We start from the raw sequence: 23,907 nt of genomic DNA on the forward strand, positions 1-23,907 counted from the left end.
TATAGATGCAGATGAGCACCATGACAGGCATGTAGAGGTCAGAGGACAGCCTTTCCAGAATTAAGATAGATGGTGGGAGCTGGAGAGATGACCCAATGGTTAAGAGCACTGATTGTTCTTGCAGAGGACCTGGAGAAAGGAGAATTGAGGGCCAGCACAGGCTACATAGTAAGACCCTACTTCCAAACAGGTAAAAATCTGTCTTCCATGTTAAGATATTGGTGTTAGTATTCACCTAAGTGATCAGCTAATGCTAACTTTGGGGAAGACAGTATCAGTGTTTATACCTAACAAAGTACAACAGAAGGAGCCATTTAGCAAAGTACCCTCTAACCTTTTTTTTCTCGAGACAGGGTTTCTCTGTATAGCCCTGGCTGTTCTGGAACTCACTCTGTAGACCAGGCTGGCCTCCAACTCAGAAATCCGCCTGCCTCTGCCGCCCGAGTGCCGGGATTAAAAGCATGCACCACCACACCCGGCCTTTTTTGTTGTTGTTGTTGTTTTTGTTCTAACCTTTAAATGACCAGGGGATTTGTTTCCTATTTTCTATCTTTCCTGCTATGGGGCATAGTGAAAGCATTAACCTTGAAGGCAAAAGTACCTGGTTCTAGGACTGTGGCCTTGTTATAGGAATGGCCCGACTTCAGTATGAACCACATTGGAGTTTTTGCATTGAAACAAAGTCTCCAGTATCTCCGGCTGATCTCAAACTCACAATGTAGCTAAAGATGACCTTGGACTTCTGATCTTCCTGTCTTCACCGGAAGAGTTGTTAGTGTTACCGATGTGGGCCAAGGTGCCTGGTTTAATGAAGTGCTGGAAGCCGGGCATGGTGGCACATGCCTTTAATCCCAGCACTCGGGAGGCAGAGGCAGGCGGATTTCTGAGTTGGAGACCAGCCTGGTATACAAAGTGAGTTCCAGGACAGCCAGAGCTATACAGAGAAACCCTGTCTCGAAAAAAAAACCCATTAAAAAAAAAAATGAAGTGCATAGTAGGCTAGCCCTCTACCAACTAAGCTGTATCAACCATCCTTATGTTGTGAGTTAATAGATGACCTATGGGATGGTGTCAACATCTATGCACATCTGATTTTGTACAATTAACACAGACTTTGGTGAGTGGAAATATCGTTACAGTTGCTTTCTTGAAGAGACGCGCAGGCACCGCACGAAATGCGTCTAACACAGGACACTCCTCCCGCTAGCTCCACCCCCTGCATGCCTGCTATTGGTTCCTCTGCCTGCGGTCGGTTGCCGTGGAGACTCGGCGCTGTGGCCCTGAGCTCATGGCGCTGTACCATCTCTTCTCTCACCCAATCGAGCGCGCTTACCGCGCGGGGCTCTGCTCCAAGGCCGCGCTCTTCCTGCTGTTGACCACCGCGCTCACCTACATCCCCCCGCTGCTGGTGGCCTTCCGGAGCCACGGTGAGCCTGCCCGGGCCTGGAGGGCCACACGGCGGGGCCAGCGGGCCCAGGCCGGCAATCCTAACCTGGCTCCCCCCAACCCGCCTTGTCTCTCGCAGGGTTTTGGCTGAAGCGGAGCAGCTACGAGGAGCAGCCGAATGTGCGCTTCCAGCACCAAGTGCTGCTCGTGGCTCTCTTGGGGCCCGAGCCTGAAGCCTTCCTCGCCTGGAGCACGTTCCCCACCTTCAACCGGCTGCAGGGGGCTCACCTGCGCGTCCCGCTTGTGTCGGTGCGTGGTTCCCGCCCGGATCCTGGGGGTGATAGGATGGGGTGAGATCCCAGTTTGGGTCATTTGACAGGGTGTGAAGGCAGAGTCTCGTGTATCCCAGGCTTGCCTTAAACTATATAGCCAAAGTCGTCCTTCAACAACTGATCCTCCGGCCTTCACCTTCCCAGTGCCAGGGATTTGTTATTCAACGCCCTGTTGGGGTATATGGGGTGCTAGGAATCAAACCCAAGGCTTTGTGCTTGCATTCGAGGACTTTACTCTGAGCCACTCTCAGTCCCACAGCTTGGATCTTAAGGAGCCACGAGGATTGGAAACAAAAGTCCCTTTGGCCTGCGCATGCTTAACTTTCTAGATAGTTTTACTCAGTTTCTCCAGGTGTCCCTAGAAAGTCAGCCATGCAGGCACTGTGTTTGCCGGACAACAAGAGTCCAGAGCCTGTTTCTGGTGCTAGTCATTTTCATTTTCTGAATGGAAAGGTGGCTGAAAAAAAAAAAAAACAAACAAACAAACAAAAAAAAAAAACCTTTTGATGCCTTGAAGGCGGAGTTCTGTACACCCCAGTACGTCGCTGAGTTCGAACATCACCACGCTGTAAAGACAGAAAGTACCAGTGTTTTTATGCAGACTAGATGCGGGGTAGGGCGGGGCAAGCGGTGATTGGTTGAATTCTCAGGTCCTGTTCTGGCCAAGCCACGCCTGTCTGGGTTAGGCTCCTAAACTCTGTGCCACACTGCAGCTGTCCCCTGTGAAAGGGAAACATTTTATTGTCTGCAGTGTACTGTTTACTTTCGCATAAATCAAGTGCTTCCTTACGGTCATCCCTTGCCGTTCATATAATGACATGGGCAGAGTGATGACTTTAACTAGGTGTTTGTTAGTAAATATTTTGTTTGTTTCTAACCTACACGTGCTATCTCAGCTGAGGCAGGACTGCCCCCCCCCCCCGACCTATACAGCAAGCTCAAGGCTATTCAGTCTCAAAAGCGTAGGGCTGGCATGTGAAGTCAGAAGTCAACTTGGAGGGGTCAGTTCCCTCCTGTCACTGTCCCGGGAATCCAGCTTGGATTCCCAGGGTTGGCTGCACCAGTCTTTACCTGCTGAGCTATCTCATTACCCATCCTTGATTTTTTTTTTCTTAATTTGCTCCAATCTTTTTACTATTAAAGTTAGTAAGTGAATAAACAAAGCTTTAACTAAATCTTACAGCTTTTTTATTCTTTTTGAGATAGGTTATTGCTATGTTGCCTGTCCAAGCTGTAAGCCCAGTTCAGCCCGCTACAAAGCTGGGACTACCGTCGTGAGGCCCAGGCATAAGTCATACACGTCTGAATGCCAGTGGAAGCGTTTTGTTGAAATTTCATGCACTTAGAGAAAACAAAGCAAGCAAGTAAAGTAATTGTTAACTGCAAGGAAATAAGCCACGAGAAGAAGCAAGGAAGGATGTGCAGTCAGGGTTGTGAACCGGACTTGCGGACTTGGACTTTCACAGTCTTAGTTACGACATGGAAGGCTGACTAAGCAAAATGCGGACCTAGGGAAACTGAAGGGTTGAGAGAGGGGGATGTGCGATGGGGCCTGGTGGGAGTGGGAGGGGAACTCAGGCTCCAGCTTTCCCCTTGGAATGGCATGAAAGAGGTGGAGACTCAGCAAATCTTATTTAAACATCTGGAAAGCGTTTCTTTCTTTTTGTTAGAACAGGGTTTCTCTGTGTAGCGCTGGCTGTCCAGTAACTTGCTCTGTTGACCAGGTTGGCCTCGAACTCAGAGATTTGTCTATCTCTCCCTCCCCTCTGCTACTACTGCCAGCCACCCAGCCTGGGGAGGACTTCTAACACACTCTCATTAAGTAACTAATGCAAAAGTTTTTGCTTTGGAAGTTTTTTGCTTTGTTTTGTTTTAACATCATTGAACTCTTTTATTCTTCAGATGGTCAAGACTCTTCCCCCAGGCCACCAACATATACCCCTTTAGTTTCTTGAGACTGCATGTCATGTCATCCAGGATGGCTTGGTTTTGTAGCCTAGGATGACCTTAAAGACTTTGTGCTGAGGAGACTGCAGTTGTGAGCCACCATGCCTGCTGTTTACTTATTTATGTGCTGGTTTGCTTATTTTATTTTCTGTGTGTGGGTACTTTGCCTATATGCACGTATAAGTGCACTGTGTGCATGCCTGGTGCCTCGGATCCCCTGGAACTGGAGTTAGAGACAGTTGTACACTGCCTTATGGGTCCTGGGAATGAAACCAGGGTCCTCTAGAGGAACCACCAGTGCTCTGAACTGCTAAGCCAGCTCTCAAGCTCCATTTATTAATTTATTTATCCCTAAGACAGGGCTTTGTAATGAAGTCCAGCTATGGGCCAGGTTGCCCATGAACTGGTGATCCTTCTCTTGCTAACTACTAAGATTACAAGCAAGGCCGGCCACACCTGGCCCCAGTTTTATTCTCAAGCCTCTAATGCAATAGAGCCTTCCTAATGCTTCCATCCTTTAACACAGTTCCTTATGCTGTTGTGACCCCAACTAAAAAAAATTATTTCATTGCTACTTCATAACTATAATTTTGCTACTTTTATGAATTGTAATGTAACTATCTGATATGCAGGATATCTGATATGCAACCTCTGTGAAAGGGTCCTTCAGCCCCCTACCTCCCCAAAGAACTTGAGATCCATAGGTTGAGAAATTCCGCTCTAATGCCTCTAGAGAAGAGTGATTGGGTGAGGGGCCAGGGTAGAGGTGGACCTGCCCTTCCCTGTGTACTCACTCACTGGACTTCTTAAGATCCACACTTCATGTGTTTTCTTTCCAAAGGTGAAAACAAAGTCTTTTTAGGCTGTAAGAGAATCTCACTGGAAAACACTTGCATACTATCTGTGAGGCCCTGGATTCAATCCAAACATTAAAAACAAACAACAAAAACCTATTGCTTCTCGGCCTTTTGGCTAAGATCAAATGTAAAAAAACAAAAAAAAATAACCTTAAACAAAATTAGTTCTAGTTTTGCCGGGCAGTGGTGGTGCACTCCTTTAATTCCAGCACTTGGGAGGTAGAAGGAGGCAGATTTCTGAGTTAGAGACCAGCATGGTAGACAAATAGAGTTCCAGGACAGCCAGGGCTACACAGAGAAACCCTGTCTCGAAAACAACAACAGCAAAAAAATTAGTTCTAGTTTTACTTTAAGACAGTTGTTTGTTTGTTTGTTTGTTTGTTTTTGGTTGGCTGATTGGTTGCTATTTATTTTTGAGACAGGGTCTCTCTACATAGTCCAGACCAAACTCCAACTCACTATGCAAGCCTAGGCTGGCTTCAAACTGGCTGTCCTCTTGCCACCACCTCCCAAGCATTGGGTTGGCTGGCAAGTGCCACCACGCCTGGCAAACATGGTGTGTTTATGTGTGGGGTTTTGGTGGGAGGTTTTCTCCTTATTTTCCCCCTTTACATTCCCATTGCTCTCATACACACTTCTGGACATTTGAGTCTAAGAAGTAAGGGAAAGTTGAGGTATTCATCAAAGCAAGAATAAACATTAGGCTGCCCTTTCGTCCCTCTTAACTTGCTCATTCGCTACCACTGCCTGGTAGCTTAGCAGGCTGCAGTCAGCTGCTTATCTCTGGAACCAGAAGCCCCTCCCTTGAGAGGGCTGCTCATCTTCTTCCTCTGCTCCTGCTAGGTGGTTCCCCTTTCAAATTTAAGAAGCTGCAAACTAGTTCTCTTTAATCCTGGATAGGTGTGCTGTGTTTCCTTTCATTTCTTTTTGTTTCCAACGGTGGGGCCCTACCCCACCGCCTGAAAGGTGCCAGGCAAGCACTCTACCTGTAAGCAACAGCCTGGATAATTGCACAGCTTGGAAAATGGGCCCTAGCTAGGATATTGTTCAGGGTAGAATGCTGTCTAGAATGTGTGAGCCTCTGAGATCAATCCCTATTGTACTTGAGAGTGTGCATGTGTGTGTGTGCACATGTGTGTGTGTATATGTGTGTATATGTAGACTCTTGTGTGCACGTGTACACACACACACACATATATACATGTATACACACATAGCACACACACACACTCCAAACTTGGTGGGCTAAAGTATGACAGTCATCATGAGTTTAAGGCTAGCCTGGGCTACACAGTGAGTTACAATTCTGGTAGGGCTAAAGTGAGACCCTGCCTTAAAAGAAGTAAAACAAAACTCCTTTTCCTAAATATCTCCTTTAGAACAATCTTCAAAACTTAATTTATTAGCCGGGCGTGGTGGCGCACGCCTTTAATCCCAGCACTTGGGAGGCAGAGACAAGCAGATTTCTGAGTTCCAGGTCAGCCTGGTCTACAGAGTGAGTTCCAGGACAGCCAGGGCTACACAGAGAAACCCTGTCTCGAAAAAACCCACAAAACAAACAAACTTAATTTATTATTTTTTTGTGTATGAGCGTTTTATTTTGCCTGCATTTATGGCTGTGTACCACGTGAATGCAGTGCCCATGGAGGCTAAAAGAAGAAGGTGTTTAATCCCTGGAACGGTAGTTTATGGACGGTAGTAGGCCATCATCACCTGTGTGCCGGGAATCAAATCTTGGTCCTCTGGAAGAGCAGCTCGTGTTAATCACTGGGACTGGAGGGACGGCTCAGTGGTTCTAGTGCTTCTCAGTTCCCAGTTCCATCCCAGGCAGGGAGCAGCCACCCAGGGGCTCTCATGCGCTCTTTTGGCCTCTGTAGGACTCAACACACATGTGTAAACACATAGACATACACAGAAAGAAATAAAAGATTTTTTTATGAATTGATGACTCAATACCACAAAAAAAAGAAAAGAGAGAGAGAGAGAAGACACTGTATAAAAAGGGCTGGAGAGATGGCTCAGTGGGTAAGAGCACTGACTGCTCTTTCAGAGGTCCTGAGTTCAAATCCCAGCAACCACATGGTGGCTCACAACCATCTGAAATGGGATCTGATGCCCTCTTGTGGGGTGTCTGAAGGCAGCTACAGTGTACTCATCGTGTGTGTGTGTGTGTGTGTGTGTGTGTGTGTGTGTGTGTGTGTAAGAAAGAAAGTTTTTAAAGAAAAAAATCTGGACTATCAATAAGCAAAACAAAATCCAAAGAAACCATAGATGTAAAAATACAGGTAAATATATTAAATGATAGTCACTTTGGAAAACAGTTTAGCAAGTCTTCAAAAGTTAAGCTTTTGAAGTACCTTATAACCCAACATTTAATAGATAACTAAAACCTACTCATATATGTAAAATTTATACGTGCATGCATGTGAGTGTGAAGTGTATAGTCTATGCACATATATGTATACAGGTGTGCACGTGTACAGTGACCAGAGGAAGATGCTGGGTGTCGGGCTGTATCTCTCTACCTTACTCCCCTGAGACAGGGTGTTTTGTTTTGTTTTTTAAGATTTATTTATTTTATTTTATGTATGGTAGCACACTATCGCTGTTGCTGTCTTCAGATCTCACTACAGATTGTTTTGAGCCACCAGATGCTTGCTGGGATTTGAACTCAGGACCTCTGGAAAAGCAGTGCTCTTAACCGCTGAGCCATCTCTCTAGCCCCTGAGACAGGGACTCTTTCTGAACCTAGATAAAGGCAGTGGTCAGAAAACCCTGAGATCCTCTGAACTTGTGGCCCCTCCTGTCCCAGCTTCATTAATAGCTGTCATTACAGGCACATACCACTGTGCCTTGCTGGACACCTTCACATGGTATATATTTTAGTATTATCATCGTCGTCATCATTATTGTTTTTAGACAGTCCTTATATAGCCCCCAGACTGCCTTGAACTTCTGATTCTCTGCCTCTACTTCCTGTATGCTGGGATTCAAAGCACTGACCACACACTCGGTTTATATGGTGCTAAGGATTGAACCCAGGGGGCTGGAGATTTTGATTAGATGCTAGGGTATTTGATAAGCCCACTGGTTATCATTTTTTCAAAGAGTAGGTTTTATGATATGTAAATTGTGTCTCCAATACTCATAAAAGCAGACAGGCAGGAGAGTAGTGTGTGATACAAGCAATGGTAGTAAAAATCCCTGTTGACCTACTATGTCTTCTCTATATTCCCCTATCTACTTGGACACACAAGAAGTACTTTATTGTCAGGTAGCATAGTTAAAGTCCTTTCTACAGTATTTGGCCTGTGACAAACAGCAAATATTAGCTACTAATTTTGAAAACATCATATAACTTCATTTATTCTCACAGTGACCCTGTGAGGTGAATTGAGAGAACACTGTCCACCATTTTACCTATGAAGCCATAGACTCACCGAAGGACTAATTTGCTCTGGTTCTTTGTTGTTGTTTGTTTGTTTGTTTGTTTGTTTATTTATTATGTGTACACTGTAGCTGTCTTCAGACACTCCAGAAGAGGATATCAGATTTTTTTTTGGTACGGGTGGTTGTGAGGCACCATGTGGTTGCTGGGATTTGAACTCAGGACCTTTGGAAGAGCAGTTGGTGCTCTTAACCATTGAGCCATCTCACCAGCCCTGCTCTGGGTTTTATGTGAACAGTTCTAGCTGGGCATAGCGGTGCATGGCTGTACCATCTGCTCCTCACAGAGCTGAGACAGGACGATCACAAGCTCAACAAGTAAGCCTAGATATCAAAATATAACAATACACAATGGGAAAAATGCATATTTTATTTTATATGCTTAATCATAGTCCATGAAATACTTTTAGCTCTGAATATATGCACCCAGCCTGGCTTCACCATGTCTAGGAAACTGTCCAAGGAGTCAAGGAAGCCATGGTTTTTATGCCAAGGTTTGACCAACACGGGGAGGTGGCTGTAAAGTTGCTAATTTTGGAAAATGCTCCAGAGTCACAGACAGTAGCCTTGCTTCTGCTCTGGTCAGCTCACCTATATCAGTGTCTCCAAGACCCCCCATGTTGTTGGGGGTTGTTTGTTTGTTAGTAGCCTTGCTTCTGCTCTGGTCAGCTCACCTATATCAGTGTCTCCAAGACCCCCCATGTTGTTGGGGGTTGTTTGTTTGTTAGTAGCCTTGCTTCTGCTCTGGTCAGCTCACCTATATCAGTGTCTCCAAGACCCCCCATGTTGTTGGGGGTTGTTTGTTTGTTAGTTTGTTTTAATGGGTTTTTTTTGTTGTGTTTTTGGTTTGGTTTGGTTTGGTGGTTTGTTTTTGTTTGTTTGTTTTGGTTTTTATTTTTCGAGACAGGGTTTCTCTGTGTAGCCCTGGCTGTCCTGGAACTCACTTTGTAGACCAGGCTGGCCTCGAACTCAAAAATCCGCCTGCCTCTACCTCCTAAGTGCTGGGATTAAAGGCGTGCACCACCATGCCCAGCTTGTTTTAATGTTTTACAGTCTAGTTTTTATTATTTGTAAGTGGCCTTCTCAGTGACATGGCTCTGTTAAGGAAACAGGGCTGGAGATTAGAGATGGATGTCACAGTCTATAGAGAGGCCATGTGTCTAAGGACTCATTTTCCCATCTCTACCTCCGGGGTATGTCTTGCTGTCCTTGGCACCTGACAGTCTCTGGTGGCCTGCTTTAGTTCTCATTACCCATCTGTGTGCCGACATCCAAAGAGCCATCGTGGCAGGATGTGGTGGTTACAAGTCCAGAATCTCTGAGGAACTACACTTCTAGTCCACCCAAGACTTTGTAGCAAAACACGATCTGAAAACAACAGCAAAGGGCTGGTTGACGAGGGTTTGTAAACCTCAGCCCCTCGGAGAAGAGGGCATCGGATCTCCTAGAGCTGGAGTCACCGATGGTTGTGAGCCATGCAGTGGGTGCTGGGAGCTGAACCTGCGTGTCTGCGAGAGCATCCAGAGCTCTTAACCATGGGGCCATCATCCTAACTCCAACTAAACAAAAAAAGAAAGGTGATAACCCAGTAATGACAAGAATACAGTGAGGTGGACAGTGGTATACACTTGAACGTTCACATTGGAAATTACAGAGAAAAACGCCAGGGATAAAACAGGAACCAAACAAAACCCCAACAAGCCACAAGCCACCGTAGACGCCCTGGGAAACAGTTTTAAGTCGTGACATTCTGGCAACGGTGGAACTCCTTAGGTCAGCAGCCACCCTGGCTGGGAATGCAGTTTAGTGGTATAGCCCCAGCCTGGCAAACACAAGACCCCAGGTTCAATCCTCAGTAACAGGAAAATTAGCAGTAGCTCTGGCTGGCTGTCAGTCACCATCTCAGCTATAACCCCATCTCGCAATGATCTTGAGATGCCAAGTTGTGTCCCCTTTGCCTTCTGGTCCCTGTTCCCTTCTGCTAATGGAGCTCGAAGCTTACCGAGCCTTGCCTGAGGGCTGGTTGCTCCCTGCTAGAGTGAAGAACCACTACTGCTGTGGCCCAGATAAGGACTGCCCGCAAACAATCAAGTCAGGTATTTTTTCCATTTTCCTTCAGCCTTCCTGGTTCCTCTCTATATGACCTTCCTCCGAGCTCTGAGGTGTGGAGGGCTCTAGGATGGGACACTAAGAGATAAGCTATGCCCTAGGGGGAATCAGGAATGCTGACTATGCAGTATTGTCTTCAATAGAGCAGATATATATCTGGTTCCCACTGGGAAATCTGGGAATGGGTGATCTCTGCTATCTGTAGGGCCAGGCCACACCCGGATTCTCCACCACCACCACCACCATTGTTTATCCCAGACTCTTCCTCCCTAGACCCTGCAGCATTGTTTCTGGTCAACAGAACCTATTTTTTTTGTTTGTTTGTTTTGTTTTGTTTTGTTTTTGTTTTTTGTGACTAGGTTTCTCTGTATAGCCCTTGCTGTCCTGGAACTGACTCTGTAGACCAAGCACTTCTTGCTTTTGGGTTTTGGTTTTCAACACCCACATGTGGCGACTCACAGCCATCTGTAACTCCAGTTCCAAGGAATCCAACGCCCTTTTCTGACCTCCATGAAATTGTTGTGGTTTTGTTTTCTTTCTTTTTTGTTTTTGTTTTGTCTTTTTTTTTTTAGATATTTAGTTTTATTTATTATATGTGTATGAGTGTTTTTAAAAGTCACAGAGGGGGTTGGAGAGATGGCTCAGTGGTTAAGAACACTGACTGCTCTTCTGAAGGTCATGAGTTCAAATCCCAGCAACCACGTGGTGGCTCACAACCATCTGTAATGAGATCTCATGCCCTCTTCTGGTGTCTGAAGACAGCTACAGTGTACTTATATATAATAAATAAATAAATCTTTAAAAAAAAAATCACAGCTCTTTAGCTGATTCAGTAGACAAAGGCGTTGGCCACCAAGCCAGACAACTGCGCTTCAACCCCAGAATCCACATGGGAGGAGAGGACCTATTTCCTGTAAGCTGTCTTCTGACCGCTACTCATGGGCCATACGCACATAGACACACACAAATAAGTAAGTAAATGTCATTTTTAAGTTCCAAAATACACATATATTTTCATACAAATGAAGTGATGTGATTTACACATTTTCTTAGCCAGGTATCAATTAGAAACTGAGCTAGAACTAGTGTTGAGGTGTTAGCTCTCTGAATGCCTCCTTTTTTAAAAAACAAAACAAAACATTGTATTTAGTTTATGTGTGGGGGTGTTTTACCTGGGTGTATGTCCATGTACCGTAAGTGTGCAGTGTACTCAGAAGCCAGGATGGATCTCTGGGACTAGTTTTGAGCCACCACGTGATTGCTGGAAATTAAATTTGAGTCCTCTGGAAGAGCAGCCAGTGCTTTTAACAGCTGAGCCATCTCTCCAGCCCACCGTCCACCGGCTCACCCTGGAACTACTATCATCACAGTTTGTATAGTCACCGGGTTTGAACTCGATCCGACCTCCTTAGGCTCATGTGGGAACACTTGGTCGCCAGTTGGTGGCGCTGTTTGGAAAGGTTGTGGAACATTTAAAGATGAAGCCTTGCTGGAGGAAGTATGTCATTGTTAGCTAGCCTTGACTCATGTGTATGAAAGGAGCCTCCTCCTCAGCCTTCTCACTGTCCAGGTGACCTGCTGTCACCCACACTTGGCACACAGACCCTTGCTTAGCCTGGATCGCCCTCCACCCATTCCCCCGCTTATAATGTCAGGGTGCCAGCAAGTTAGATCATCCCAAACACTTGCCGTCAAAGTCTCAGTTAATTTCCACCCTCTCCACCTTAGCCTGCTTCAGCTCTCTGTGTCACTTGAGAGTTACCTGGTGCTGTCCTGGGTTAGTTTGTCACTCTTGCCGGCAGAATACTACCTTTGTACAGAATGATGCTTCTTGCCCTCGTCTTTGGTTTTGGTTTTTTGGGGGGTGGATGTCAAGATGCGTGTTCCTTTGAGGTTATTGATGTATGTATTTATTTCATTTTAGGATTTGTGGAAATATTTTTGTTTGTTATTTTTGTTTTGGATTTTTTTGAGATAAAGTCTTACTATGTAGCCCTCCCTTGCCTGGAACTTACTATGTAGACCAGGCTAACCTCAAACTTTGCCCAAATAATATATATATTATTTGGCCCTATTGTTGTTGTTGTTATTTTATTGGTTTAAGATTAGTTCTAGTATTTTGATTTATGTGTGTTGTGTATATATTTCTATGTGTATGTACACCTATGTGGATATGTGTACACTTAAGTTTCTGTGGGGAGCAGGCCACTGGGATTCCCTGGACCTAGAGTGTCAGCTGGTTGTAAGGCAGCCATTATGAGTACTGAGAACCGAACTCTGGTCCCCTGGAAGTGCAGCACACAGTGCTCTTAACCGATGAACTAGCTCTCCACCTCCTGTAAGACTAAAACAGGAATGATATACTGCTAACTTTCAGGTTAAGGTTACTGTTTGCAGTAAAGACCCTTAAGAATAAGTTCCTGTGCACATTAAGGTTTCTGTTTGTAGTTAAAGAATAAGTTCCTGTTTGTCCTGTGCAAGTTAATGTTTCTATGCATAATTAAAAATAAGTTCCTGGTCAGGCAGTGGTAGCGCACGCCTTTAATCCCAGCACTTGGGAGGCAGAGGCAGATGGATTTCTGAGTTCGAGGCCAGCCTGGTCTACAAAGTGAGTTCCAGGACAGCCAGGGCTACACAGAGAAACCCTGTCTCGAAAAAACAAACAACAACAACAATAATAATAATTTCCCATTTCTTAGATCTGATGTAAACTCTAAGACATGTTTTTCACCCTACATTAAGTGTGTGACCTCATTTGCATGATGAACCTATCCTTGCCTTACTTCCCTTTCACTGTTTATTTGATTGATTGATTAGTTGATTGGTTGATTTCCGCCCGCCCCCCCCCCCAGACGGGGGTTTTTCTGTGTACCTTCCTTGGCTGTCCTAGAACTCCCTCTGTAGACCAGGCTGGCCTTGAACTCAGAGATCTGCCTGCCTCTGCTTGCTAATTGCTGGGATTGAGGGCGAGTGACACCCCATCCATTCATAATTTTCTGAGACTGTATAACAGCCAATCCCCTGCCTCTCACACTTTATCACGCACATAAAAGTGACCTCAAGAGGCCAAAGGGGGTGGCTCTCCAAAACCCCAGCTTAGGGAGAGGCAGTTGGTCACAGGTGCACCCCAAAATACAGCTTGCTTTACTCAATGGTGGCCTTGTTTTTCTTCTTGAAACAGGTAACATCCCCTCATTATTAGTTTTTTAAGATGGTATAGCCCAGGCTGGCCTCAAACTTGGAATGTAGCTGAGGATGACTTAAACTCCTGTCCTCTGTCTCCTCCTTCCGTGTCCAGTTCTTATTTTTTTATTTCTTTATTTTTTTGAGACAGGGTTTCGCTCTGTAGTCTGGGCAGGCCGTTTATTCTACGTAGCCCAGGCTGGCCCCGATTTTGTAACGTTCCTTCTGCCTCGGCCTCTTAAATGTTGAGATTTTGGTGTGTCCCACCATTCTTGGCTACTGTCTGTCTGTTTGCTTTATTTCTATTTTTTAGTCTTTTTTTCTTTTATCTGAACAGTTTAGTTAATACTAAAAGGAATTGAAGGTAAAACCACCTAATCTCCACTTGATTAGCCAAAAAGCTGAAACACAGTAAAATACCCGATCTTAAACTCTGACTTCCTGTGTCTAGATTTTTCTCTTCTGTCCTGTGTGGATAGCACTTGATCTGTCTGAGGCTTGACGCAAATTGTAAAAATCGAGTGAGCGAAATGAGTTCCCCTCCCTATCACATCCCTTTGGGGGGTGGGGGTGTCCCTGTCCTCCTAGCAATTCTCTCCTGGCCCCTCCCCTCTTGTCGACAGAGAATCTTCCTCTTTATTTTCCTGACTGGCCGTAAGGTCCAGAAGGTAGCTGTGGTAGTCTGAATATCAATGGTACCTGCAGGCCCATAGGAAGTAGCACTGTTAGGAGGTGTGGCCTCACTGGAGTGGGTGTGGCCTCACCGGAGGACATGGGTCCCCTTGAGGGTGGGCTTGGAGATCTCAGAAACTCAAGCCAGATCCAGGGTTTCATCTCTGTCTGCTGCCTGACAATCTGGACATGGAACCCTCCAGCACCAGCTCTGAGTCCTTGCTGCCCTGCTTCCCACCATGATACTGAACTAAACCACTGAACAGCAGTGGCCATGGTGCCTCTTCACAGCAACAGAGCAGTCTTCCTTATAGCAACGGACGCTAACTCACAGAAGGCCAGGCAGCCGCTTTCCCATCCCATTCATACCGACGGGTACATAAGTGGCTCTGTGACTCTATCAGCCACCCTGCTAACAGAGTTCCCTCCTCCCCCAGAAAGCTGATAATCAAGGACGAGGAGAGAAGTAGCCAGTGGAGGAAGGACAGTAGATGACAAGGAGTCTAAGACAAGGACATTGCTGTCTGGAAGGAAAGAAATCACTTAAAGGCTCCAAAGGCACCTATCTTGGCTCCAACCTTGCTCATTTGAGAAACAAAAACTCTTGGCTGCAGAGAGGTGTATATGGGTGGGCAACGTGAGTGAGCCGAGGAGGAATGCTTGCGGGACGAGCTTAACATAGAGGCATTGATGTGTGTCAAGGCCTGGCAGAGGGGTTACATTTCAGTTCCGTCCCTCCTGCTGGCCACTGTCAAGTCACTGTGTCACAGCTGAGACTGTGGGGACCACCTACTGATCTACTTTTAACCGCCCACATACGATTTTTGACTTTTCTTATGCCCTTCTCTGATTTTTGTCAAATATTTGTGCTCTTGGTATCTTGTTGATCTGAGTTTCCTTTTTGTATTTTATTGATTGATGCTTCGACATGAGTAATGAGACAGATAGTCCAACCAACCAACCTTAAGTATCTGTAGCAAAGTCACTCGAGATTTAGGATGTGCAGATAGGGGCTACACATAACGGCTCAGTGGTTCAGAGCACTGGCTGATCTTGCTTCTGCAGAGGACCTGAGTGTAGTTTCCAGCACCCACATGACAGCTCACAGCCATCTGTAACAACACTTTGAGGGCCTCTTCCACAACCCTTCTGACCTCTGTGTATAGCAGGCATGCATTCAGTGCACAGACATATGTGCATGCAAACGTTTATACACATAACAATAAATCTTAATAAATAGCGCTTGGTGGATTAGAATAGCACTTGCTTGGTAAACACATGATGATTAGAGTTAGACTTTGGGCTTTTTTCTTTTTTTCTTTTTTTTTTTTTTAAGGTTTACTTATTTATGTGTGAGGGCTCCATCTGCATGTACACTTGTGTGCCAGAAGAGGGCATCAGATCCCATTACAGATTACTGATGGGATCTTAATGGCCGAGCCAGCTCTCTAGCCCTGCTCTTTCCATTTGGACAGACTGCCTCAGGGATGGAGCTAGCACACAGGGGTCAGCGCTAGTCTAGTGTGTAGGAGACCCTAGCCAATCCCTAGCTCCCTAAACAAAGAACAACAGGAATGAGAGCTAGGAGGGAGAGGAGAAAGAAACTCCTCTCTAGGGGCTGGAGACAGGGCTCAAGTCTGTCCTTGCAGAGGACCCAAAGTTTGCACCTTCCTCAGGCAGCTCATAGTCACCTATACCTTGAGCCCCAGGGTGTCCAACAGTGTCTTCTGGCTTGCATAGTCCCCACCCACCCACCACCCACACATATAACTAAAATAAATAACAATGCTTTTGTTTGTTTTTTGTTTTGGGTTGTATGTAGGTGTTTGGTTTTGTTTGTTTGTTTTTATTTATTTCATGTATATGAGTACACTGTAGCTCTCTTCAGACATACCAGAAGAGGGCATCAGATTTCATTACAGTTGGTTGTGGGCCACCTGAATTGGACTCAGGACCTCCAGAAGAGCAGTCAGTACTCTTAACCACTGAGACATCTCTCTAGCCCTTCTTTTTCTTTTTCTTTCTTTCTTTCTTTCTTTCTTTCTTTCTTTCTTTCTTTCTTTCTTTCTTTCTTTCTTTTGTTCTTTTTGTTTTGTTTTGTTTTGGGTTTTTGGTTTTCCAAGACAGGGTTTCTCTGTATAGCCCTGGGCTCACTTTGTAAATCAAGCTGGCCTCGAACTCAGATCTGCCTGTCTCTGCCTCCCAAGTGCTGGGATTAAAGAGGCATGTGTCACCACTGTCCAGCTATAACAATTCTCTAAGAAAGTAAATCTCTTCCTTTGTAGTCCAGAGAAGAAGACCGGAACCAGGATGGAAAAATGGATGTGCTGTACTTTAAACTTGAACTTCCCCTGCAACCCACAGAGCATGTCCTCGGTGTGCAGCTAATCCTGACCTTCTCCTACCAACTGCACGTGAGTCTATCCTCTCTGTGCCCTCTTCTCCTCCTCCTCCTCCCTAGGGAGAGCCACACTGCAGATGGCTCTTCTATGGAAAGTGATTGGGAACTTAACATAGACAAATTGAGTATTCAAAGTAATAGGCCTTTCTGGGCAGAAGGTTCCTGAGTGGGCTATCACACGCATGCTGGGCCTATCATCTTCAGCTGCTGACAAGTGAGTTGTGGACCCCCCAGGCTCTTCAGACCTGACAATGGCATCATCTCTCTCCCTAATGATTTCAGAGAATGTCAACATTCGAGATGCAGAGCATGGCCTTTCTCCAGTCCTCCTTTGCTGTCCCTGGGTCACAGTTACACGTGAATGGCGACCTGAGGCTGCAACAGAAGCAGCCACTGAGCTACCGTGGCCTGGACATCAGATACAACGTAAGGATGCCCTTGTTGTCCAGCACCTTCAGGCCTAGGATTGTCACAGCCTTCGAAGGACAAGAGATTTAAGCTTAGAAATAGCATTTAGTTCTTCTTGAAGTGTACGAGTGTTCTGCCTGGATGGATGTTGGGCACCATAAATGTGCAGTGCTGGACCCAAGCCCACGTCCTTAGAAGAGTAGTCAGTGCTCTAAACCACAAACCATCTCTCCAGCCCCATCATGAATCCTTTCTTTCTTTCTTTGTATAAAGATTTATTTATTATATACACAGCATATATAGTTCTGCATAGATATATCTGCATGTCAGAAGAGGGCACCAGATCTCATTATAGATGGATGTGAGCCACCATGTGGTTGCTGGGAATTCAACTCAGGACCTCTGCAAGAACAGTCAGTCAGTGCTCTTAACCTCTGAGTCATCGCTCCAGCCTAAATGGAGTTGGAGGGCTGGCTCAGTGGTTGAGAGCACTGGCTATTCTTCCAGAGGACCCAAGTCTGATTTCCAGCATTGAGGTAGCGGCCTACAACTGCTTGTAGTTCCACTTCCAATGGCTCCAACATCCTCTTCTGGGCTCCTCAGGCACTGTGCACACATGGTGCACAGAAACACATACAGACAAAACACACATACACATAAAAAATAATAATTTTTTAAAGATTTTTTTATTTATTTTATGTATATGAGTACACTGTAGTTGTCTTAAGACACACCAGAACAGGGTGTCAGATCATATTGCAGATGGTATGAGCCACCATGTGGTTGCTGAGAATTGAACTCAGGGCTTTTGGAAGAGCAGTCCATGCTCTTAACAACTGAACCATCTCTCTAGCCCCTAAATTTTTTGTAGAAGTAAAAAAGGCACACCTTGGTTTATACCCAGAGAGAGAGGGGAAGCATTCTTACCAAAGAACCAAACTGTCTATTGCTTTCAGGTACACACATTCCAAATCTATTCTGTGTTAGTTTTTGTTGCTGTTTGTTTGTCTTGTTTTGTTTCTTTAAAACAGGGTTTCTCTGTAGCCCTGGCAGTCCAGGAACTCGCCCTGTAAACCAGGCTGGCCTCAGACTCAGGGATCCACCTGCCCTGCTGTGATTAAAGGCATGCATCATCACCAGGCCACCTTCTGCTAGTTTATTGCTTGCTATGACCATTCCTGACAGAATAACCTGAAGGGGGAGAGATCTATTTTGCTCACATTTCATAGGTTTTAGGCTGTCCCTGTAGGAGGGAGGGGAATAAAGAGCTCCTCGTGCTGTAGCCTGAAGGAAGGAGAGTGAAGCACGTTGGGACCAGAGCAAGATGCAGCCTGGAAGGACAAGTTCCCATGCCTTGCTTCCTCCAACCAGATCCCACCTTCCACAGTTTCACACCCCCTTAGCATCCCCCCAACCATCCAATATTGCTCACATTTTGAACCCATCAGTAGGTCAAACCACTGATTAGCTCTGAGCCCTCACTTGCTAAACTTCTCTGGAGATGCTCTGTACCCAGTGGTATGCTCTACTAACTTTCCGAGTGTTGCTCAAGCCAGGCAATGACAGTCAATATTGACTGTCACACCTTCCAAATGATCTCATAAAATGCCAGTGTAAATATATTTTTAAAAAATACTAGTCACCATTCATTGAACAGGTGACATACGCCAGCCCAGAGTGAAAGAGTTTGCCGGTGGGTGTGGTGGCATGCCTGACTTGGCAGCCCCTGCTTGGGAAACCGAGGCAGGAAGATGACTTGAAGCCAGGAAGTGAAGACTAGCCTGGCTAACTGAAATAAGAAAGAACCTTGCTCGTGTGTCACGCTTTTCAGTCATCGCCTTGTAAATGAGCAACACCTCGTCTCAAACAGAAATGAAAAGGAGGTTTATAAATGTCACGTTTTCCCGCCAGGACAGTGACTTCCTGAGGCACCGACTGGCTCAGGGCCAGCATTGTTTGTTTGAGAGCCCCATGGCCATGGCACATGCCAACAGGACCAGGGGTGGAGGGAATGTGCGGACAACCACAGGGTTAGCATAGCCTGTTTTCCTAGAACAGGAATTGGAGGGAAACTGCTGTTTTTACATAAAAGCCAACATGGACACATGTGGGGGAGGGGGCATCTCCCAGCTCTGTAGCCTCCTGTGCTTTCCTCATGCCCTTAAACCCACAAGGCAGCCCCTATCTTTTTCTGTGTGTGTGAAAGAGGCCAGCCTGGTCTACAGAGGGAGTTCCAGGATATCCAGGGCTACACAGAGAAACCCTGTCTCAAAAAAAAAAAAAAAGAGAGAGAGAGAGACAGACAGACAGGTGAAACCTGTGGTAGATGGACATTCGCCCTTATTTCTATCGATATAAAAGGTAAACTTGAGAGCAAAATGATTTAAATTACTATAAAGAGTTTACTCATCCTCAAAGAAATGATTGCTGAAACAGGGCTGGTGAGATGTTCAGTTCCCAGCATCCACACCAGATGGCTCACAACCACCTGTAACTCTAACTCCAGGGGCATCTGACGCCTCTGGCCTCCATGGGCATGCGTGCTCACATGTATGTGTTTATCCCTACCCTCTGACACGCTCACATACACACATAACTGTGATCAATAAAAATAAAGCACTATAAAAGTGATTACTGAAACAGGGCTGGGTCACAAGAATAAGTGTGGTCTCTGGGCCAGGGTGGCCTCCAGGACTGAGCCTGGGTGAGAGGCTGGGTGAGGGGAGGAGCAGAGTGCTCACAGCTGTCCTCCTGCCCCACCCCAGGTGTCCGTGATCAATGGGACAAGTCCTTTTGCCCAGGACTACGACCTCACCCACATTGTTGCCGCCTATCAGGAAAGGAATGGTGAGTTGTGGACCCCGGCTGGCAGACTTCCCTGGCTGCGGGGACCATGAGGACAAACCAAGGGGACGCAGTTCATGATGAAATCACAAACTCAGTGGAGGCTCCGGGATGGTGGGTGGATGGGCTTGCGGGAACTTGTTCTCTGCACACTGCCTTCAGAGCCACATTCTCTCCCACACACCACCTCTCCCGGAGCCCAGCATATTAGCGATCACTCGCCTTTCTTATCCCATCACAGGGCTGTCTGCTTTCCTCTCATTAGTGTGTAGTTAAGCCTAACTGAGTTATCTCTCATAATACACCTGTAAAAGAAGTCAGGGACAACTTCCTGTCCTCTCTTTCCAGACAGCAACGGATGGTGTGTCAGGCAGTCCACTTTTGTAGGCTGGTAGAAGAGAGGCACCCTCAGATCTGACTATAGATAGTGTTTGTTCCCTAAAGGAGCATCCCTAGGCTTGAGTCATCACACCAGGCTGGCTGGCGGTCTGACATTTTCCCTAAAGGCATCATAACTGTTTCTGGCAGCAAGACATTATAGATGATAGACACAAACGTTTCACGAGTGGGGGAGGGAGGGGTGCAATTCCAGTATTTCTTCTTAATTTTATGCAGTACAATAGCAGCAACAGGCTAGCAATACAATTCCTGAAACTAAATCTGACAACTGCTGGCCTGAAAATCAATTCTTTCCCTCTTTCTTTCTTTTTTTTTTTTTTTTTTTTTAAGATTTATTTATTTATTATATGTAAGTACACTGTAGCTGTCTTCAGACACTCCAGAAGAGGGCGCCAGATCTCATTGCGGATGGTTGTGAGCCACCATGTGGTTGCTGGGATTTGAACTCTGGACCTTCGGAAGAGCAGTCGGGTGCTCTTAACCACTGAGCCATCTCACCAGCCCTCCCTCTTTATTTCATTCACTCTTTGTCTGTATATAAATAGTTTCATACAACCTTCATTCTCTGGAGCGGTACATTTTTCATTAAGCCTGATGACATGAGTTCTATCCCTGGGATTCACATGGTAGAGGGAGAGAGCTGGTACGCCTACACACACACACACACACACACACACACACACACACACGTAAGCACACAATAAATCTTAAAAACAGAAGAAACACTTTGGGATCTGTATTCAAAAACATTTTGGGTTAATGACTGTTTGTGTTGCAGTTACCACTGTCCTCAGTGACCCCAACCCGATCTGGCTGGTGGGCAGAGCCGCTGAAGCTCCGTTTGTGATCCATGCTGTCATCCGCTATCCAATGACTGTTTGTGTTGCAGTTACCACTGTCCTCAGTGACCCCAACCCGATCTGGCTGGTGGGCAGAGCCGCTGAAGCTCCGTTTGTGATCCATGCTGTCATCCGCTATCCCGCCGAAGTCATTTCATATCCTTTCCGTTAGCCGCCCCGTGGTCGCTCGTTTCCACTAGCAAAGGAGAGCTTCCTTAGCTACCCCAAGTAGGAACAGATGTGGGCCTCACAAGATAGGAAATTGCTGCAGCCCAACACAAATGACTGCCATTCCCACAGCAAAGAGAAATCAATTTCCTGTGCCTATTTCTTTCTAAACAATTCTTCTGAGGCAGAAATTACCATATTTATATCTTAATAATCCCTGGTCATCCATTTTATCTGAAGAGTATTTGAAATATTCTTTCTATTTCCCATCTGACCTGAGCTTCGGGGTAACGGCGTCTTACATGTGTAGCTGTTATCTCCTTAGCGCCTTGTACTTACCAGCCAGGGTTCTGGGAGATGATCAAGTTCGCCTGGATCCAGTATGTCAGCATCCTGCTGATCTTCCTCTGGGTGTTTGAAAGAATCAAAATCTTCGTGTTTCAGAACCAAGTAGTGACCTCTATCCCTGTAGCCATGCCCCAGGGAGAGATACGGAAAGAGCACTTATCCTGAGAAGATACCCGGTCAGGAGCCCAAGGGACCGCGGCTACCTCATTCCTGTCTTCTGAGACCTGCCATCTTACAACATTTCTGCGAAGAGCCCACCGGACACTTTCAAGCCTGCATGTTTCACTTCAGAGACAAAGAACGGGTTTTCCAGGGCTGGACTGCACAAAATCCACGCCTTCAAAGCACCGAGGGAACCCACAAACACTAGTTTGTGGAAAGGTCTCAGGGTGGCCGGGGCCTGTGATTTTTGTTTTGTTTTGTTTCTGCTTTTGCTTTGCTTTGGCCTTGGATTTCAGGGAGAAAATTACTGTGAGTTCATACATCTTTGAAAGAGCCCCACCTCTGGTCAAGCGAAGAGTCTTTTGAACTGGGATGCCCTGCGCACTCCTCTCTCCTCCGGGGCTCTCACAAGAGGCACGCAAGCCCCTAGTACATTCTACTCCTAGTTATCTACACAGTGCCCATTTAGAACTTTGATTTCCAGAACTGAAGCCTCTTAACTGGAGACCGGAAGGGGGCAGGTCAGGACCTAAATACCAGCGGCTCAAAAACCACGTGCTTGCTGGCGGGTAACTTAAGGGCGGGAGGACCAGACACCTGCCCTCAGGCTAATAGATGGGGGTCTATCATCAGTTCAGCTGAACGGCCCTCTGTGCCTGCCCTGCTGCGGCTGGCTCTGTGCCCTGTTTCTTGCCCTCTGTCTGTGCCCCTGGGATGGCGGCTGGAGTCAGAAGCGCCTGCTTCATTCAGTCCGTCTCCCTATCCCCTCCCTGCACCAGGGGAGGATGGCGGGCTTCTAACAACTGGTTCTTTCTCCCTGGCTCTCACCCAACAGCCTGGCCACTCCTCCTTGATGGCCTTCCCCCTTTCTGAAAGGATGTGGGTGACAGAGGGGTTGTTGTTGGCATTGGCATCCACTGCCTGACAACCGCAGGGTTGATTTGGAGGCTGAGCTGAAAACTCAGTTGTTTTGCAGTTCCCTTGATTAAGGACCAGAGTACCTACCAGAGGGGAGGCATGAGGAGAGTGAGGAAAGAGGCTGAGCAGAGCATCTAAGCCAACCTGGCCCTTAACGGAGTGAGAAGGAGCCTAGCCAGATAGCCCTGTAATCTATAGAGGTACGAACCTACAAAGACATCTATCTACTCTGCATCCAAAACTGTTATTTGGCCCCGTTCCTTCCCCGAGCAAGTGTGTTCTCCTAAAGACCTCCCTCCCTCCGCTACATCATTAGCCCCGCCCTGGAAGGATGTTCCTACCCCATCCCCATGCCTCCAGGTCTAACCACAAGCACTCCTCACCACGTGCCTCAGTTTACCTTGGAGACATCCTTCTGTCAGGCTGAGCAAAGTAAGAATTTTGAAAAAAAAAAAAAAAAAGCTATTTTGAGTATTCAAGGAGAAAAACTCTCTACTAATTTCTCTGACTTAACACAGCCGATTATATGCCTGAGTGGGCTTATTTTTTTTTTCCTGAAGATATACATGAAAAAATGGTCTCTGATTTCAATTTCAAAAAGGTTATGAGATGTGGCTCAGTTGGAAGAGCGCTTGCCTGGCACACTTGGAGCCCTGGGTTCCATCCCCAGCTACACATAAACCTTTATGGTGGTGCAAGCCTATAACCCCAGCACATTGCAGGTGGAGGCAGGAGCAGAAATTCAGGATCATCCTTGAGTTAGAGCCCAGCCGGGGACACTTGAGACCCTGTCTCAGTAAAATAAGGAAATGGGTTTGGGGCCTGATCAGAAGTATGTTGTATGGAAAAAAGATAGCAAGATACAGAAAGATGACCAAAGATACAAGCTCCTTTGCATTAAGTTAAACTATCCTGTGCAAAAATTGTACTGAGAACTCAATGATGTTTTATAACTTTCTAATTAAAATATTCCAAAAGAAAGTTTCCCTTGGCTTCTGAGCGGCAGGGACCCTGGGTGTGTGGGGGAGGGGGCGGGGGGGGCGGTGGAGACTAGGGAGGGAAGAGCTTCCACATGGTTCTGACTGACTGACTGACTGACTTTAACAGCCGTCCTCTGCCAGTACCCTGCCTAAAGATGCTGGCACTTTCGTTAGATCTTTGGCAAAAGTCCCCTAGTAACAGAGGATTTTTTTCATTGGAATCCATATGGCAAGTGGGAAGCTCAGGCTGGAAAATTACAACTGTGTTTGGTGAGTATCAGGTTTTCAGATCAGATGTTGGGTAGTTAGTTCCAAGCCTACATAGCACAGAATGACAGAAGGTATAGTGAAAAATATACAGAACTGCAGCTGAGCTCTAACCCAGAGTCTGAGTTGATTCCTCATCCCGGGAAGGTGGATGGGAAAAAGGTCTGATTCTGTTACTTGATCGGTTCAGATTCTGTTTGAATGAGGTGAGGCCTGAGTCATCCCCCTACTCTCTCTTCA

The 23,907-nt window shown here is 46.2% G+C and overlaps 1 protein-coding gene across 1 annotated transcript; it reads left to right on the forward strand.

Moving 5' to 3' along the window:
• Window positions 1-1,163: 1,163 nt before the first annotated feature.
• Window positions 1,164-23,388, forward strand: Tmem231 (transmembrane protein 231). The gene is made up of 7 exons (XM_085843562.1): window positions 1,164-1,427; window positions 1,526-1,695; window positions 16,219-16,347; window positions 16,617-16,760; window positions 19,508-19,589; window positions 20,764-20,979; window positions 21,327-23,388. Exons 1-7 carry the CDS (start codon window positions 1,289-1,291, stop codon window positions 21,503-21,505), a joined length of 1,059 nt encoding a protein of 352 aa, XP_085699688.1. The 5' UTR covers window positions 1,164-1,288; the 3' UTR covers window positions 21,506-23,388.
• The last annotated feature ends 519 nt before the right edge of the window (window positions 23,389-23,907 follow it).

This window comes from Mus caroli, unplaced genomic scaffold, assembly GCF_978045245.1.
Source record: "Mus caroli unplaced genomic scaffold, Mus_caroli_1 scaffold_10, whole genome shotgun sequence".
In the NCBI taxonomy this organism is placed as follows: Eukaryota; Metazoa; Chordata; class Mammalia; order Rodentia; family Muridae; genus Mus; species Mus caroli.